Source organism: Corvus hawaiiensis, chromosome 12 (assembly GCF_020740725.1).
Source record: "Corvus hawaiiensis isolate bCorHaw1 chromosome 12, bCorHaw1.pri.cur, whole genome shotgun sequence".
NCBI classification, from domain to species: Eukaryota; Metazoa; Chordata; class Aves; order Passeriformes; family Corvidae; genus Corvus; species Corvus hawaiiensis.
This window is the reverse complement of record NC_063224.1, coordinates 4,509,449-4,528,572: the sequence shown is the minus strand read 5'-3', so window position 1 is coordinate 4,528,572 and position 19,124 is coordinate 4,509,449. Positions and strand designations below refer to the sequence as shown.

General features: G+C 41.8%; 2 protein-coding genes across 2 annotated transcripts; one reads left to right on the top strand and one right to left on the bottom strand.

Moving 5' to 3' along the window:
- Positions 1-256: 256 nt before the first annotated feature.
- LOC125332135 (arylamine N-acetyltransferase, pineal gland isozyme NAT-10) lies at positions 257-6,725 on the top strand. The gene is made up of 2 exons (XM_048316782.1): positions 257-1,241; positions 3,245-6,725. The coding sequence occupies exon 2, from the start codon at positions 3,250-3,252 to the stop codon at positions 4,120-4,122; it is 873 nt and encodes a 290-aa protein (XP_048172739.1). The 5' UTR covers positions 257-1,241; positions 3,245-3,249; the 3' UTR covers positions 4,123-6,725.
- A 3,007-nt stretch (positions 6,726-9,732) lies between these two features.
- MPHOSPH6 (M-phase phosphoprotein 6) lies at positions 9,733-17,641 on the bottom strand. Its single transcript, XM_048316783.1, has 5 exons — positions 17,503-17,641; positions 13,868-13,980; positions 12,234-12,324; positions 11,135-11,232; positions 9,733-10,692 (listed from the first exon to the last, which is right to left on the bottom strand). The coding sequence occupies exons 1-5, from the start codon at positions 17,551-17,553 to the stop codon at positions 10,533-10,535; spliced, it is 513 nt and encodes a 170-aa protein (XP_048172740.1). The 5' UTR covers positions 17,554-17,641; the 3' UTR covers positions 9,733-10,532.
- Positions 17,642-19,124: the final 1,483 nt, after the last annotated feature.

Below are 19,124 nucleotides of genomic sequence, written 5' to 3'. Positions count from 1 at the left end.
AATGTTAAGTTCTAAATCTCTTTTTGTTAAAAATAAACAGGTGAAATGTTGGGGCCCTCCCCCCCGCCCCTGCTGTGGGGTCCTGGGGGGGAGACATGGGGTTTCCCTGCCCCTGGTCAGCCTCATTCCCCATTGGTTGGTTTGTGTTCCCCTGTGCAGGCAGGGACCCTCGGGTCCCGTGATTGCCTCAGTTCCTTGGCAGAGCCCCGGCCATGTGGCTGGAGAAATAAACATCTCTGAAACATCTACCAAGAATCAGTCCATATATATTTCTTTTCCACGGGCCTCGTTGTTTGATACGCGTGTTGCAGTATCTGCACTGTAACAGATATCCGTAACACAGAAGCCTTTTACCTTGTGATACCTGTGGTACTGTACAGGATGTGCCATGAACGAGAGCGACAGAAAATCATCTGTCTTCAGCCAAGGAAAAGAGTTTGATGCTTGTTTTAGTCAACCACATAGACCTATGGGGCACCTGATGTGCCTAAAACTCAGGTGCTTCCCCAGGTGCAGTGTAATGTGCTCTTTGCCTTCCCCAAAGAGACCTCCTCTGACATTCCACCTCCATTGAATGAAGGGGAGACAGGCTTGACTGGGAGAGAATGAAATAAACAGCACTGCAGCGCTTTGAGGATGCAGGAGGCCAAGTTTAGAGCAGAAATGTAAATAAATATTTGCCATGGCATTCATTAGGTGTGGCAGCACCACAATAAGTTCCTGCTGCAGCTGAGGAGCTGAACAGATTGAGAAAGATCCTCTGTGGGCAAAAAAGGGTCATTTGTTCATCCATGGAGCACAAGGACACACATCCTGCAACACCCTGGCACCTCATTGTACCCACGAGGGCACAGATGAACGTCTTCCACCGTGAAGTGCTGGTTTGCAAAATAACAATTAATTTTAAAACGTTACAACGCCCTTTGCAACAGCCCACTGTAATTATTGTACACGGAAAACAAGTTCATTCTGGTCTTAACCAGAGGAAGACATAAACATCTACTAATAGAGAAGAAACAAAGTTTAATTTGCTCACGGATCAGTGAAGTCCAAAAATGTGAATTCATTTTGGGTGGACTTTGCCCTTTTTTGGTATTTAAGATTCAGGAGCAAGTGCCAGCAGAGCTTAGAAAGACAACCCTCACAATCTGTATCCACTCCTGGCATCACTGACTGCTGCCCCTGTAATAAACCATCCAGAAACGGAATACCTCAATAAATAAAAAGGGATCTTTTAAGAGGTAAGTTTGTTTTCTTAAAAAACCCCTCCAAACAAAGATGCAAAACACCTGGTTTCTTTATGATGGTAAAGGTCATGGACAATAACATTCGCAACATTCTCTAGGAAAAATGTTTTTAAAATGTGTTGATATAGAGCTAAAATATCACCTGCTATACAGGGGCTCTTAAAGAGGGCAAAACAGTTCTATGCAATTTCAATTCTTCTACCTTTCACTCTTCAGGAGAAGCTTCACTATGAGATAGATTCTTTTGTTTAGATACAATAGTAGATATAAATTTAGAACTGCAACTTCTTGTTGGAAGTCATGCTTTTAGATAAATTTATTTAAAAGTATTTCAAGTGCAAAGGAAGCAGAAGCTCAATCTAATAATCAACAGATTCTGCTTTAAGGGAATAAATTAGAGCTCTTTAAAAACAACTTAAAAAAAATTACAAACTGGGTTGTACAACCCAGAAAGTCCATGTGCTGATGTATTAGGATAAAGGAAAACAAATAACATATTTTTAACAGTAGGATTGCTGATACTGTGTATAGTCCTGGTGAGGAATATTTTTGTATGAACACCTTCATTTGCACCTGTAAAGTTCTTCTGCTGATGTTTTTCTCTGCATAAATCATGGCCACATTTGTGGGGCTGCCTTTTCAGTACCTGCCTTTTGATCTGGTCTGCTCACAATTCAAAACAACGGTAGCTTTCATCTCCTGCAGTCCAGATCTAATGCTGATCAAGTGTATTATGGAGCTGCAGAAAAAAATTACAAGTAATATAAACTCGAGAACCAGTTTTATGCTTGTGTGATCTATTTAGCATTCACAGTCAGAGTGATAGGATCAGATATACTCGGATTCTGCAAATCAAAAGAAAAAATGCCATATTTTGGCATAAAAGTGTAACTTTTATGTTACACTTACCAAATATTACATTGAGAATATCCTCCAACAATGCTTAGATATCACTGAAAGTTAATTCCTCTCTGTAGGAGGTAATGTGTAGTTTTTGCTGCTGCTCTCCATTCTCTTGGAACAGCTGCCTCTACACCGTGAATACGCACAGCATGAATCTGCCACTGAGAATCATCCTGAGAAATCCCAGTTTGCAGTAAACATTCAGCAGTTCACTGCTGAGTTTTAGGATTGGTGAGTTTTGAGAAAGGTTGGGACTAGAGAGATGTAAAGCAGCCCCTGTCCATTTTCAGGGTACCCTGTGAGACACAGGGCACAGGAGGGAATGGAGATGTGCTCTTTGTCTTTTAGGCCACTCACCTCCATTCAGATCCATTATTCCAACACCAAAAGGAGTTTCCACAACACTCAGAGCAGACACAAGACTCAGTGGTCTGTGACTCTTCTAAATGTCAGTCTTTTCAGTTATAATTATCTGAATAAAACTTGACATTTCACAAAACATGCAGGAGTATCATGTTAACTTTTTGTAAGCGGTGGAAGAGCAATGTGTGCTGAACGAGCAATTCATTTACTGTCATGTCCATCAGTGGCAGACTCATGAAAAGAACACGTGAATCCTGGCTCAGACTATCCTCCCTCCCACTGGCAGATGACACTGCTTCCCCCAGTGACAATCCTGTCACTGAACAGTGGTTTTAGACCATTTTCCAGGAACCCTTGTACACACTCCCCAGCGTGATCTTATATTTCTTCTTCACCCCGCTGTTACAATGCAAGTACAGCAAATCCCCATCTCACAGCTGCCTCGTATGAAACTGAAATGGCATCAGCTGTTTGCCAGAATGATGACTCTAAGACAAAAGCAAACCTTCACGTGCACTAGTCTTTGCTCAGGGAGCCATTTGATAGGAATACTTTAAATAGTTTGATTTAAATACTTTAAATACTTTAAATAGTTTGATAGTTTCCTTTAAAAGCTGCTCTGATGAGGTTCAGTAGATTCAAGAATCTTTGCTGGCAGAGCCAGGGCAGCTTTCCACAGCATCATAAATCACTGATGTAAAGTAACCAAAACACAATTCCTTCCTTTACAGGTGAGATGAACCTTGAAGAGTATTTTGCAAGAACTGGCTATAAAGGCTCCACTGAAAAACAAGATTTGGAAACCTTAACCGATATATTCCAGCACCACATCCGTGCTGTTCCCTTTGAAAACCTCAGCATCCACTGTGGGGAGAAAATTACTTTGGAGTTGGAGCATGTTTACAACAAGATCGTGCGGAAGAAGCGGGGTGGCTGGTGCATGGAGAACAACCAGCTGCTGGGCTGGGTGCTGAAGGGCCTGGGCTATGACACCAGCTTCCTGGGGGCGTACGTGTTCAACCCCCACCAGAATGCCTACGCCACCCTCATGACCCACCTCGTGGTAAAGGTTGTCATTGATGGCACAGCCTACATCGTTGATGGAGGCTTCGGGGTGTCCTACCAGATGTGGCAGCCGATGGAGCTTGTGTCAGGGAAAGACCAGCCCCAGGCTCCCGGCGTCTTCCGCTTCACAGAAATAAACGGTGTCTGGTACCTGGAGAAAATGAGACGGAAACAATACATCCCCAACCAGAGCTTCTCCAACTCTGACCTGCTGGAGAAGAAAGAGTGCCGGAAAGTTTATATGTTCAGCCTTGAGCCACGGACAGTGGAAGATTTCCGTTTCCAGTGCACATACCTCCAGGCCTCTCCAGATTCCCTCTTCACAAAGAAGTCCATCTGCACCCTCCAGACCACCGATGGATTCCGAGCGCTAATTGGGTGGACACTCACTGAGACCACGTACAACTACAAGGAAAACATGGATCTGGTAGAATTTGTAACTCTTGAAGATGAAGAGGTGGAAAAAACCCTCAAAGAGAAATTCAACATCACCCTAGAGAGAAAACTTGTCCCCATTAATGTTAAAGGATCTTATACAATCTAGATGACCAGGAAAACCTATAGTAATGCTACGTGTGTACAGCACCTTCCACTGTCTGTGCAATCCTCACTGCAAGGTTATGGGATTCTTTTGCAGGTGACTGAAGGATACATATATTAACATGAGATTAAAGTGAATTTCACTTTGGGAAAAATCAGGAATTTAAGACTCTTGAGTCAGTTGGGTAAAATTATTTGCTGCGAGATGACTGCCGTTCAATTTTTGGCACAAATGTAGGATTTGATTTGAATCTGGTTATAAGCTTGGGTAAGAAATATGTCTGGGGAATTTTGGACTGCCTGTAGCACATGAGTATGGATTATTAATTGTGATAGGCTGCCAACACATTTTCTAAGGTTATTATAGGGAGACAAGTCATCTGTGAGCATTTAGACAATGAAGTACACACTTAAAACTTCATTTTTCACAAGATCCAACCACTCACAGCTCATCTCATCCCTCTACCTTTAATATGAGTAAAACATAGTCATCTTGGAAAGGAGCATTAGGAGGCATAATTCTTTCACCATCATCCTTAGACAAGCCATAGTATGAAATGAAAATTATCATCATGTGCATCCCTCTGGCCATTACTGCAGTAAACTGCCCCAAGTAATTTTTGGTATGTACCTATTCTTCTGGTGATGAAAATTCTATATATTGCAGTGTTATTGTGGCTGATGGGCTCTAAGGAGCAAACTACTAAGCTTTGTTTCTGAGATGCAATCATACTATAAAATGTGACTGGTGCTTAAATGCCACAGCTGGCTTAGACTTACTTTTGTCCCAAAAGGGGTGGAAATTCTGTATTTTTAGCATTGCATTATATTTGTATATGAAGCTAAGCCCGCTATACCCTTAATTCTGTCCTGCAAACATGAGAGTCCACATGACTGTCCTGAATGGATACCATAGCCCAGGAACTTTAATGCCATTAGTGTTTGTTCATCCGTATCAAAGTGAAAAAACAACCCAAGGAGCCAGCGAAATCGAAAGGAAACCTTTTCTTTTATTTCACAATCACTTTTCCCCATTTTCCAGAAAATGTTGTTCTTCCTACCATACTTCTCTGCAAAAAGCCCAACCAACAAAACCACTAAGACAGGGGAAGCATTCTTAAATGCATCTCTAAATGCATCAAAAAATAGCAGAAACACCAAAAACCACTCTCTCTCCCCAATCTGTAATTAGCCTGAGTATTGGTCAAATGTTGATTCCTCCCACTGAATAGTGTATTTTTGCTCAAAGACATCATCCGATCATTAATCTCACAAATGCTGTAAGTGTATACCTAAAAATAAATAAAAGGAAAATAAAGGCATTACAAGGTGTTTTAGGTACAGCTGCCCCCAGCTGCACTGACTCCTGCACACACCATCCCCAAAGTGACGGCTGGTCAGTCATACCACTGATCTGCTGGCCAACCCTTCCCACCTCAAACTTCTTAGGATCACAGGATCACTGAGGTTGGAAGGCCCTTTAAGATCATGGTTTTCAACAATGAACCCAGCACCACCACCATGTTCACCATTAAACTCTGTCCCCAAGTGCCACTTCCAGGATGGCGACTCCACCACTACCCTTGGCCGTCTTCCAGTCCTTTACAACCCTGTGAAAAAAATTTTCCTAGTATCTAATCAAAACCATCCCTGGCATAACTGGAGGGATTTCCTGTTGTCCAGTCACTTGTTACCTGTTCCTTGGAATCTGTTACCTGTCACTTCTTGAACTAAACAGGCTAATATTGAACAAATGCAGCACTGGTGTTGGAGATGGTGAGTTCCTACAGGTACCTGGGTGAAGAGGTTGTAGGCTGAGGAAGATGATCACTGAAGGGGAGGCCCAGGAGTCATCTCTACTGGGCTTGGCAGCCAGCAGCTCTGGGCTGGTTGTGGTGTGTGCCAGCTCCTTGTGTGACTGGCCGTGGTGGCAGCTCATGGCCTGGGTGCACAGATACTTGCACAGGGATGAGGAACTGAGAACCAAGCAAGAGGTGAGAGGGGACACTGAAAGATCTTACTGAGGCCAGAACACAGCTTTACTATTAATAATGGAATTACCGAATTTGTTCAGTAATTTGTGTTCAGGTTATTCCCTCACATTAAATGTTCCATTAAGGGTTTTTACCCCTTTGTAAATGATTGATCATGACAAGGTGTTCCCCAAGACCTCAGGGAACATTACAAGCTTCACGACACTCACCACCTCCATTCTATCTGATGGGATTCCCATGTGCATTCACGCAGTTCACCAAACCACTTTTCTCTGTGCCATCAATCACAGTTGTTTCCTTGTCTTGCCTCCCAACTTCCCTAGAGGTGTTCCTGCTGTTGCTCCCAGATAATTGCTTGGATTTTTATATGTAAGGGTTTCTCCGGCAGTCATGGCCTCCTATCAGCATTTAACTGGGCCTGCAGTGATAGGACTCACCCAGCAACCCCTTCTATTGTTTGGTTCTTACCAAAGATCTACAGAGTTGCTGGTGACTGAGGCTCCAACCATCCCCCTGACTCCTATCTGTTAATAACCATTCTCTAAGAGGGATTTTTCATCTTGCTGTGACAATTATAAGCAGGTCCTCACTGTGCAACATGAAACCACACAAAGAAACGTCAACATGTACAGCTAAGGAACAGTTTCACAGTTTAACTAAAGCTCCCCAAAAGCTGATGAAAGCAGGTTATTGAGGTGTGAATGCCAGGCCCAAAATACCTCTTAGGTTTGAGATGAGAATGGTGTAAAACCGAACAAAACCAAACAAACCCTGAGGCCTCATGCTGAGGTTCCATTAGCAAGGCAGTATTGTAGAAGGTGATGTTCTCCCAGCCTGAAAAGAAAACAAACAACCAAGCCCTTAAAAAGCACCAGCTCTCACAGAAACTTGAATTCACATGTGGAAGGGAACTGTGGGATATCTGACATCCTTCCCTACCACCATGGTTTATTAGCACTCTCTGAGAAAGGTTTAATGAGAGCCTAAGCGATTTTGCAGTTTTAGTTCTGGACTGTTGTTCAAATGAAGCAAAACAAATGCTTAGAAACCACCCCCCTCTGCCCCCAGCCTCATCTAATTCCAAATACAACTTAAAAGTATGGTATTCCAATTAAGAGAAAGACAAGACAATTTCTTTTAAAGTCTGAATGCTGGATTAAGTCCCAGAATCCCAGCCCAGCTCCCCGTTGCACACACAGGCAATGCCCAATGGCAGCGACAGCCACCTGTGGTTGTAGCATTGCATAATGGAGAGTCTCGTTAGAGAACAAGACACAGAGCACAAGAAACACGGTTCAAACTCCATGGCACCACTGAACATCCTGCCCCTCCCCAAGAACCAAAGTTTAATCAGCTCAAGCATTACTAAATTCACACTGGATGGCTCACTTCAGTTGGACTCTGGTCCAGGACCTTTTAAGATCCAATACTAAGCAGAATAGAAACAAAAGAGAAACATCAGCAAGAAAGATGAAGTTGTTCAGTACTTCCATGTTTTCAACCCCAGCAGTTATTACAAAATATGCACCACCAGCCTGCCAAAGGGAGGGACCAAACTTCACATGACAAGGGACAGACACACGCAAGCTGTCAGTGAGCAGCACCTACAACCACCCTTTGGGCACCTCAGGGTCACAGGCACAAACACTTCTGGTGCCTGGTAACACTCTACCAGTTCCATTTTGCAGGTAACCATTTTCTGTAATAAAAACACTACTTACCCAACTTGCTTCTGTCTTCAAAGAAATACTTTTCATTTAGAAACATCACCATGTGGGAAAGTCCTACAGCTTAGGAACTTGCACATAAAATGCACTGGAGTCTGTGTCAGAGCCAAGAAAGCCTGAATTAATGCAGGCTTGCATTATGAATATTTCACTGCTACACTTACATCTCTGTCAAGAGAAGTTCAAGCACAGATTTTATACAGCAGAATGTTTCTACCTCAGGTAGGAAGCTCGAGTCAGACTTAAATCCATACATATATACATGTATTTATACCATTGGAAATGCAGACAGGTATTTCAGAAGGTCCCACCATGTCTGCTTGTAACTCTGTACTTAAAGTACATTTAAAAAGTCACACAGGGCTGGGCTTTGCTTTTGTCTTGCTCACAGTAACACACTATGGATGGTGCTTTTAAGGGCACATTTTGCAAACTCGCCATGAATAAAAGATTGTGCTAAAAATAAGTAGCTGGTCTTACTGTAGCACCGAGCCAGCTGAATGTGAACAGCAAAGCCCCCAGATTTAAAGACAATAAACTGACGTCTACCTTTTCTTCACAGTTGGTGTTGGGCATGCTTAGGAAACAGAATTACCCTTCCTCTGTCCCAGTTCCAGAATCATGGATTTTCTAGGAAGCTCTTCAGCTTCTCCTGTGCTTATCCATGCACCACGCCACTCACACGTCCAGCTATCCCTCCAGAAGTGACATGAAATTAAGGAGGTAGAACGCCCTTTAACTGATGAGAATTACCCCCCATTGGACTGAGCAGAACCCTGCAACACAGGAGAGTTCTCTGCAGAACCCTGACAAAGGAAGACTCCACATGGAATTCATTTGAGCCACTGTTGTTATCAAAATAACCCCAAAGCTTGTTTACATGGCAGCACTGGAAACTTCCCCAATCCACGGTCTCTCAGGACACGCACTTGCAGTGACACCTCCTGGTTGCTGGTGGTTCACCAGAACACACTTTACCCCTCAACTATTCAGCACAGCTATGCAGAAATTCACTCTCCCTTCAAGAAATGTGTTCAGAGAGAGAGGAATCATTTTCCTACTAATAAGCAAGAATAATGGGATATATTCCAAGTTTTTCTTGTGACGACCAACAATAAATCATTTCTTAGCTCAGGTCACATCTTCCATGGGAAGAAAAATGTCTTGCCATCATTAACTTCTTTTCAGCTAGCAGTAATATATGATCAGGTTTTAAGTAACTGAACCAGTAGCATTTAATTAGCTCTGAAAAACTATCTCAGATCATGAATCACAGCCTTTCCACCTGCACAAAGTACCCTTACTAGGTTAAAAGTATATTTCTCTTTCCATGTGTGATTCATCTTGAATATCTAATTAGGTGCTCCTGATATATGGATTATAGTTGGATTATAGTTCATATATCACATGCAAAATACAGCAGACACAGTGTGTCCTTCTTTAAATAATTGAGTTTCACGTCTTGCTTCACTGAGCTGTTAAAAAAAGACCGAAAAAAAGCCTCGTGGCAGAATGGCAGAATGGCCACTCCTTGCTTCAATTAACAAATTCCTCTTTCTCCAGAGAGCCAGCATTGAGGATGAGTAACTTGGACATCCTGAGGAAATGCAGGCATAGCAATAGTTCTTGTTGAAAGGCTGTACACAGAGAACTGCTATGATTTTAGACAAGACCAAACTGACATTTTTTAACAGACCCAGGAGCACCAACAGACTAAACAGAATGGTGTTTCCATCCTAGCACAACTTCAGATTGCTTCATCACATGCTAAATAAATCAGTGCACTCAGCTAATGTCGGGGGACATCTGTGGCCAGCACAAAACAGGATCACTCCTTGTATCAGCCTGTGTTAAGCATAATTTTTTTACATTAAATAAGCTAATCCACAATCATTAATGACAAAAGCCCACAGTTTTTATTCAGCTTTCAATTATGTTTCTGAAACTGTTATTATGCTTTTATGACAGACTTACATAATTATAAGATTGGGTTTTTTTGCTGAAAAAGAGGCAAAATTAGCAAACTTCTTTCAGAAGGCAGAAACTAAGACTCACAATCTGCTCAGATGTCAAACTGTAAACGTCACCCAATATTTGGCTTGCTGTATAAAAAAAAGTTTCACTACAAAATCCTCTATTTTTAAATAAACTTCATAAAAAATAAAATTCCATAAAGTGGATTTTATCTCTCTGTTCTTCTCCCATCTTATTTTTAGCACAGTAAAAAAGCCCACAAACCAAGCATGTTTCTGCTGACTTTTTTCAATTTGAAGAGAGCGCAGGTTTCATTTTCGTAATAAAAGCAAGCGGTGAAAGCTGAACTGCCTTACTGAATTGGACACAGCTCATCTTTGCTCCAAATACTTCTTTCAGATGTTATCCTAAAGTGTAAATAGCGTTGCTTTTGATTGCATGCAACATCAATTTAACTATGCACAACATTTAAAGAGACTGATGGGATGAATGCCCCACTCATGAAAAGCTGCACAGAGAGGAAAGGATGTACAACATCCATTGTATACACACCCACTTTGAAAAATGTCTGTCCTGCGGATGGTAGAAATTTCAATGAGAATAGAACAGATTCACAAATCCACCCTTGGCATTAAATAGCATAAACTCCAAACAATCTCCAGTTCTTGGGACTCTGTTTGGTAGGCATTAGGTAACAAGCTCCACTTGTGCAGTTGACATTAATCCTGAGGTTTTAAGAACATTTTTTTAGCTCTTTTACTAGGTCTTGTGTTACTATTCCCCTCTTCAACTTCATCCTCTTCATCATCATCCTTGAGTACACGTTGGTCCCTTTTTCTCAAAAATTTCTTCCCTATTGTTCCTACTAATGTTTCATATCTGTAGAGAGAATAAAAAAATTTATTTTACTAAAATCAGAGGAAAAATCGTGGCACATATCCTAAACCTAATTAGAAGTTTAAGTGGTGGTCATTAAAAGCTTGGAGAAGCACAAGTACTACATGAGTTATTACATTATTATTCACTCTGATAGTTTCAGTGTGTCAGCAACTGGTAACAAGGAGGGAATTAGCATGGAATACCTGGATATCAAAGGGCAGAAAACCCCTACAAGTTATTTTACCCTCAAAAGTAATGGCGATTCCAGTGAATATACACCAGCATTCCTGGAAAATCAATCTGAGACAGTACCATATCTGCTGTGGGCTTTTGTTGTTTTATTTTGTTTGTTTCCTTTTTGGGTTTTATTTCCCCACACACATAATACAGTAACATACCATATTCGTAGCCAGTACTGATTATGTCATAAAATGTAACTTACCTTCTGGCCATTTCTTCATCTGACACATCAGCCTCCATTTTATCATCCTCTTCAATTTCTTCTTCCTTGCACTTAGAGTTCATTTGGACCATTAACTTCTGAAAATGAAGTAAGAAATAGCTCAAACATGTAACCATGACACAATGGCAACTGTGCTGAAATTCACTAGAAGAGAATAAAAGGTAAGAATTAAATTTAATAGTTATTTGCTGTTCCTGGTTACGCTATTGTTATGAAAACTCATGAAGAAAAGGCAACAGTCTGTTGCTAAGCTGAGTTTAGAGTTTGCCTTTGGGAAAAGAGGCAACAGAGAGAATAGTGTTTTCAGTGTATTGTACTACTCAAACATCCTAAAGGGCACTCCAAACATCTCCAGGAGACCAGAGAGTTAGATCATAATTAATTTTTCACTGTGATGCTAGCACATAGACCTTGAAATGGTTTTGTTAAGAAGGAAGAGTATCTTCAAGGATTTACAGTAAAAGCATGAAGCAATCATATGCTGAGTCACAGGGACAGCAAGTTCAAAATATCTAAAGAATCCCCTAGTAAATCACCTTGCATGCCTTCTGCAAAGCTCTTAGTCTTTACACCGTCATCCTCCTGCTTCAGTTCAGTGGTAACGGTTTTATTACTGTCCCTGTGTACTTCCATCAACATGAATTATGCCAGAAAGAAATTAAAGACTCTCTTGCCCAGCATTTTTACTTTGGAACTCTAAGCCCTTACCTACACAAGTAAGTGTTGAATAAATAGGGTTTAATGTTTGTAGATTGGACTCTGCATTAAATGTCGGGAGGAAAAGTGAGCTTTTGTCTTGGTGAGCAGCATGTGGGATGGCTTCCTCACTTCAGGGAGAGAAAATCTGCAGGAGTCATGCAATTACTGACCATCAATACAGGCAAGTAAAAAGATTCTATTTACCAGTTGCTGCACTGATCAGCATTTTGGGTTGAATGATGGAGTTCCCGTACATAGGAGGATTTATGGAAGGTGCTGCAAAGGCCAGTAAGGATGCAGTGTGAACACTCAAATCCCCATCCCCAAGGGCTTCAATCCTAATGTGAGAGCACCTCAAACCAGGACATTGAAATGGTACCTCAATTTCTGGATTGAATCCTTTGAAGGACATTCTGCCATAAACGAGATCCTCACATCGCAGAAAGCTTCTCTCTTCTATTATACAGCTCCTGCATGAAATCCCAAACCCAGCATTTTGTCAAACACTGCACTTTAAAATAATCAAATTAAATAAATGCAAAAAGGATTTGCTACCTTCCCCCCACACAAATAAACAAAGCCACACTGTACTTTAAACCATCAACTACTTTCTGCTTAATTGCTCTGATAAATCTTTCAGTACAAGGAGCTTAGAGTGCAAAGGAATACTTTTTGCCAGTAAAGCTGAGCTAGTTCCACAAGCAAAATTAACTCTCCTAACAAAAAGCACTCTTTGCTGATATGATTCCACCTACATGAGTACTTTTGCCAGAATAAAAATACCACATAATATCACTCCCCAGGTGGCACTACTATACCAGCAAAAGCTTCTAATTAATTTTTCATTGTGCTGTTAGCCCTGGCATTAGTTGAGTCTGTCAGGATATAAAACACTGTGTCATTCTTTGTTCAGCAGAGACAGACTTCTCCTTCTCCCTCCTTTTTTGTCCTCTTTTAATGAGCATGGAGTGAGAAAAGAAACATGACTCTGAGGCATTCATAATACACGTGTCAGATAAAAGTACTTCCGTGGATTGTTCCATCCTTTTCCTCACACACATGTATCTGTTCCCTCATCCTCTTCATCTCCCATGTAAAACAAACTCTCATGATCACAGAATTTAAGAGATTAAGCTCATTGTCCTGCCTCAAGGCACACATGTGCCATGAATAGCAGAGGTCCAGCTAACCTGTCCTCAAAAGACTTCCCATGATGAAGAATCCAGTGTCTCCTCAGACAATCCACTCCAGAGATTCAATTGCCTTTTTGTTACAAAAATTCTCCCAATGTCCAGTTTGAACATTCCTTCCTACAACTGAAACTCAAATACCTTTTTGTCATATCCATCAAGAGTAATGGAAAAGAGTTTATCAATGGCTTTATTCAACTACAGTTAATTCCTTGGGTCCCAGCTTTTTCAAAACTATGTATGTTCCCTCTCAGTGGAACTTTTTTCCACTTTTGAAAGGATGAAACCCAAGCAATTTCAAAAGCAGTTCTCCTGCTATTTAAAGCAACTTTCTAAAGAGCAGGACACTTTTTTCCTTATTAGCTAAGCCTTCCTTTATTTTTGCCATTATCTCTCCTATTTCAAAACCAGGTTTTGCAGTGAGCTGGACACAAGAGGACAGAACTGTCCTGAATCAACTTAAGCATGTGACTGGAGCTGAATTTACTAACAGAAGGTTTCAAACTTTTTTTCAAATGAAGGGAAAAAGCATCAATGAATGAATTGGACCCTGACTGAAAGAAACGAATTACGTGCATCTAGAAGAATGTGTGAGTGGAAGAAAACAATACACACAAGAACTGAAAGTAGGTCAAACTACACTAGGCAACCTCAAGAACAGCCCTAAAAATAAGTAATAAAAAAAGTTGTAATGCCAATCTGTCACTATTTTTGCTTCTGTTAACTGGTTATTTATAATACTTATAGGAAAAAATATGAATATGCTATTTCCATTTCAAAACAATCCAGTGATGATAAGAAGTACAAAAAATTACAAGCTTACTCTTTTTCCTTTAGATCTGGTACATCAAGATACCAGTGTTCTTCACTAATTATCTTCTTTTCTTCTTCTTCTAGCTGTTTTTTAGTTTGTGAATCCAAACCCCTTTGCATGAACTACAAAGAAAGACACAAACACACAGCTTCAGTTTCTGCATCATGAGTATCTTCTGAACATGCAATAATTACATGACGGCAATTATGCATTACATAATGTTCAGCAGTTGACAAAAAGTACATACTTTTTGTGATTCTTTTCTCTGAGCTTGGTCAAAGTTTGGGCAAACAGACAATGGAAAACTGAAACAGCTGCTGATCACAGCTATCTACTCAAAGTCAACAGTCAGTCACATCTGTACTTACATATAGAGAAACAGACCTCTTCTGGCTAATTTTGATGGATTGGAGCTCTCACAATTCCCTAACTTTGCTAAGGTTTTTCTAATGTTTCAGCAAAGGCCAGAGAGAAGGTAATGGTGTTGAAGTTATTGCTGCACATCAGCAACCAAGTCCACCCATACAAACAGCACTGGAGCTCAGAGCTGGAGATAAGTCATACCAGGCTGACCATTTTTTGAACCATCTATACTTTCAGCCATCCTCTTCGTTTCTCACATTTAATGAACTGGATTGCGTTTGTAGCTCTGAAGGTGCAACCTGCCTTTGGAAGTGGAAAACGTCAGACTTTGAAACTAGACTATGAGGAAAAGTCTTCTGTCTCCTGCTGTGCTAAAGAAGATGTTCTCAGCTCTTCAGTTCTCACCGACCCACCAAAGGACCGGTCCAGGAGTGTATTTAAGCACCTGTTAACTCACTGCAGGAACAGTCTGCCAAAACAGCCAAGACCAATAATGAAGCTTAGGGCAAGATTGCTATTTTTTCCTCATACAAGGGCACTCCTGTCATTTGCTTCCTTGATGATAACCTCTGTCAGAGGATGGGAACAGGAAGGTAGGAACAGTAACCTCTCAACAGCTGGGAGTAGAAAAAGACATCTGTCGTGGCCTATAAAAAACTGCTGAGAGCACAGAACCCCAGACCTGAGGCCTGTGAAACAGCACTTTAATTTCCATTTGTCTCAAGTCAGGTGCCTGAACTGAGTGACAATTAAGTCTCAACAATGTCAATGAAACGTGCTGGAAAAAACCAGAATGCTTCACAATTTTATAGTAATAATCTGTATAGTCCCAGCCCCCTAGAAGTTGGAACCTTCCTTAGGATCTATAGAAAGTGTTTGAGTAAATGTTATCTGTCAGAGGTCTGCATTTATACCAACCTAACTCCCAGACAGAGGCGAGTCTAGCAGTACAGTTCACACTCAGTCCTGTAGCAACAGACAGGTAATACAGATGTGTAATGTATGTATTATATACAACCCACACCTTTTCAGTCTTTACAAAATGCCCAATGAAACCAAACTCAGAAGTACAAGCCAACAGAGCTAATGTCTCATTTTCCATTTCCATTTCTATTTGCATCCACTGTACAACATCTTTAATGAAAGAAAAATTGACTTCTGTTTTCTGAGTCGATTCAAAATATGTCAAAGCTTTCCAATTAAAATTACAGTATCTTCTTGAGGAAAATAAGTGAATCTATCATGTGGAAAAACATATTGCTCAAGGAAATTGGTTAGCCAGTCAGAAATCTCGACACAAGAAATTCTGCTACAAGAACCCAATTAAATAATCATTTCACACTCCATTTTAAAGATTATGTTCCTAAAGATTACTACAGGAAAAACCTAGATAAAAATTATGTGATCAGGTTTATCTCGAATGTAAACACACACTGATGAATTAAAAATATACCCACTGTGGTAGACACAGAATATGTAAGTCAGTAACTGAGGGGTTGTTTGGGTGAGTTTCCCCAAGCAATGGGACCTGGATCAAATGGTGCCAGATCTAAAAGTTTTTTTCCATGTGGCCCAGTATTTAGTGCAAATGGTCCTTCCAACACCACCAACCACCCGTCACCTGTGGGTGCCACTTCACCCACCTGCTGAATTCTGGTAATACATTGCATCACTACCTGCAGAGGCAGCTGCTAAAGGCTTAATTAAAACATTTGTAAACAGGAAGATCTGCAGAAACAAAGTGCTCAATGCAAGATCTGTGTATGACCTTTTCAAAACCTACTGATCTCTTCAAAGCTGGTTATTACTGCCTGGACTGTGAACCTGCAAATGTCATGGCAGCATATCCACCTGCCTGGTTCTCCATGGCCTTCTGCAGAAAAACACTCTAAAAACCTGCTTTTGAAATCTCCAGGGGGTTAGTAAACTGGCAAACAACAGAAATAGAAATTTCATTTTAAAAGTGTATTATATAAAAATAAGGAAAAATAATGATGCTGCCATCCAGGTTATGGGAGTCTGACTGTGTCACACATTGCTGGCTGACTCAGCTCAACACCTATTCCCTTTTGAGAGTGAGGCAAGACGTATTTTGTTCCTTCTGTGAACAAGTTTTAGATTTAGCAGCATCTGTTAATTAGGGTAAATATTCCATCATCCAACTGTAGCAGAGTGCACTTTATGTGAAAAATTGAACTGAAGTCAGGTAACTCTTTTCAGCCAGAATGTGAAATATAGCCCCATATAAATACTAGGGGAAAAAAATAGCTAAATAAAACACCACAAGCAAGAAGCCACAAAGGCCCCATCATGTTCAGTTTAAAAAATTGAATATTAACATTAAAAAGAAAGAAAGGGAACTCAACTTTTCCTGGTTGTTTTCCAGCAATAAAGGACCATCAATCAGAGGAGAACGTACTCTACTGAATTAGGAATTGTAGTACAAGGTGTGAAGCAGAATCCATTAGCCAGTGAGCAGAGACTAATTTCAGACTGGTGACACTAGATTCACAACTCCAAGAGTAACAGGCACATGGCGATGTTACTAAGATCCCTGGCATTTATGAGTTGGGAAAGGTGGTTAATACTCCCCATGCAGGCTGGGATTTCCTTAGCCAGTAATGTAAACACGAGTAAAAACAGACACACCAAAACCTAAACGTTTTTTCCTTCTCAATACTAAAAGCTCCACCCCCAAGTAAAGCAAGCAGCATCGATATTTTCATTTCAATGTGCTGGTGGTGGGAAATCTCTTTATTTAAATTCGCAATAGGCAACCCAGCTGCAGAGGAGCGAGGTGCAACGAAGGCACTCCCGTAAGGTGCGCTGGAGCTGGCTCTTGAGGCCAGCCTTTGCTGGAATCACGAAGTTGCTCTCTTGCACCAAACCTTGCAGTTTGTAACCTCCGACACCTCTCGACGAGTTTAAGCAGTTCGGTGTCGGCAGCAGCGATGTCCTGCCGGGGAAGCAGCCCAGCAAGCCCGAGAAGGCCGGGGAGCTGACCATGGATAAACATATCTGTATTTAGTGTGGGCGATGAAATCCAGGGCACACCGACTGCCGCCCGTGAGCCCAGGCTGGCGCCGCGTGGCCGGCGATGGGCACGGGAATGCCCCACACCAAGGGCTCCGGGACGGCCGCGTGTGGCCGGGGACACCCACCCCGGCCCCGGCTCAGAGCACGGGACCCCGCTCGCCACCGGTGCCGGCCCGGCCCTGGGGGCCGCCGCTTTCAGCCCCCCCCGCAGGCCTCAGACACCCTCTCCCCTCCTCCCCCCTCACCTTCATGCGCAGCAGGTTCTTGGACAGCTTGGTTTTCACCTCCCCGGCCATGGCGGCCCGCAGGCCGCGGCGGATCCCCGCGCTCGCGTAGCGCCGAAGCCGCGCACGCCGCGGGAGGAGCGGGGGGAGGCGGCGGCGCGGCTCCACCCTCCGGCCGGGGGCGGCCTCGGGCACAGCACCCTGCCCACGCCCGCGGGAGCCGCCGGGCCCGGGGGATGCACCAGTGATGCAAAACCAGCGATTAAAATAACTACGGTTGTGCGGCCTGAGGGAGATCGGGCGTGTGAGCAGGACATAAATCCGCCGTGGTATAAAATGGTAAATCGGTAGGGGAGCCTGACATGCTTTACCCATGCTGGTGTGTTGTTTAGTGCTGCTGGCTTACAGCTTCATCCGTAATTTTCTGATTCTTCAAAAAGTATAAAATGCATCTCACATTGGCATTTGGAGACTGCTTGGCTTGTTAAGCTTTTATTTTTTTACAATCAGCACAGACTTACTGGCAAAAAAAAAAAATCACAAAATGGTCAAATGTGATTAAAACTGGAAAGCAATTCAAAGATATTATAAAAAGCCTCAAAACTTTGTTAGTCTTGAATCGTGATTTGTGAATTCAGTGTTGGCAGTGCTGTTGTTGGACTGCCGTGCTGGGCACTGGGAGCTGAGGAGGAAATCCTGATAGGGAATTGCCAGCTGACTCCCAGTCACAAGCGTGTACCACAATTTCTCTATATATCCTCATAAATCAGATTTCTGATGCCTGTTTTGACATTTGGCACATAAACTGTGTGATAAAGCAATAAGAGTGAGGGTTCAGTGTTCAAAACTTTAATGAACTGGTGTGCTTCAAAAGACAATTTAGGGAGAAAAGTTCCCGTATTTGCAAGATGTAGGTCAAAGCTTGAAGAACTCTCTAAAGATTTATGCTCTAATAGACTCCAGAGAAAGGTATAATGAAGGACAAAACCTGATTGCAGTGGGAAAGGAGGAAGAATTATCCACATCCAGGCATCCTTATTACACATTTAAGCTCAGTGGACTAAAATGACCACAAATGCCAATGAAACATGGAGCCACAAATGCTTCAAGGAGAAGTCATAACACTGCATGAAAATATTTAATTTTCATATAGAGAAGGCACCTTCATTCCCAGGCTCTGTAAATGAGTTGAAGCCGCTCTGAAGTTCAAGGCCCCAGTGAGAAAGTTGCATTGTGAGTGTGGGAGCTATGCTGTTTAGCTCCTTCTCCTTTCCTTTTCTCATGAACAGCTATCATCCCTTCCCAACAAAAGAAGGCTGGGAAGAAATTTGCCATTTTCTGAATACAAATGTTCATCAAAGAATGAATATGTTTGAATCTTAGTGAACAAATCAATAGGAGAAAGCTGTTAATTAAGATAATGGCACAGTACAGCCAGAATCTGTCCATTTTTGGTGTTATGTTCTATTTGCCATGCATTTTAATAATGCATTTACTTTTTGTTGATCATTGCAAATCAGAACCCTGTGTTTAATTGCATGACCTTCAATATCAGGGCTTTTCTGAGCAGTTTCAGTTCATTTACAGTCCAGGAATGTACTTCGAATGATTTCTTCTAAATACTGCGTTCTCCTCAGCACTTC

What these genes read in the sequence shown, in the direction of transcription:
- LOC125332135 (XM_048316782.1), top strand. Translation starts at nt 3,250, where the DNA reads ATGAACCTTGAAGAGTATTTTGCAAGAACTGGCTATAAAGGCTCCACT.
- MPHOSPH6 (XM_048316783.1), bottom strand. Translation starts at nt 17,553, where the DNA reads ATGGCCGGGGAGGTGAAAACCAAGCTGTCCAAGAACCTGCTGCGCATG. An exon ending in AGAACCTGCTGCGCATGAAG is followed by an intron (nt 13,981 to 17,502) that starts GTGAGGGGGGAG and finishes CTTTCTTTGTAG; the next exon opens with TTCATGCAAAGGGGTTTGGA. An exon ending in CCAGATCTAAAGGAAAAAGA is followed by an intron (nt 12,325 to 13,867) that starts GTAAGCTTGTAA and finishes GATTTCATGCAG; the next exon opens with GAGCTGTATAATAGAAGAGA.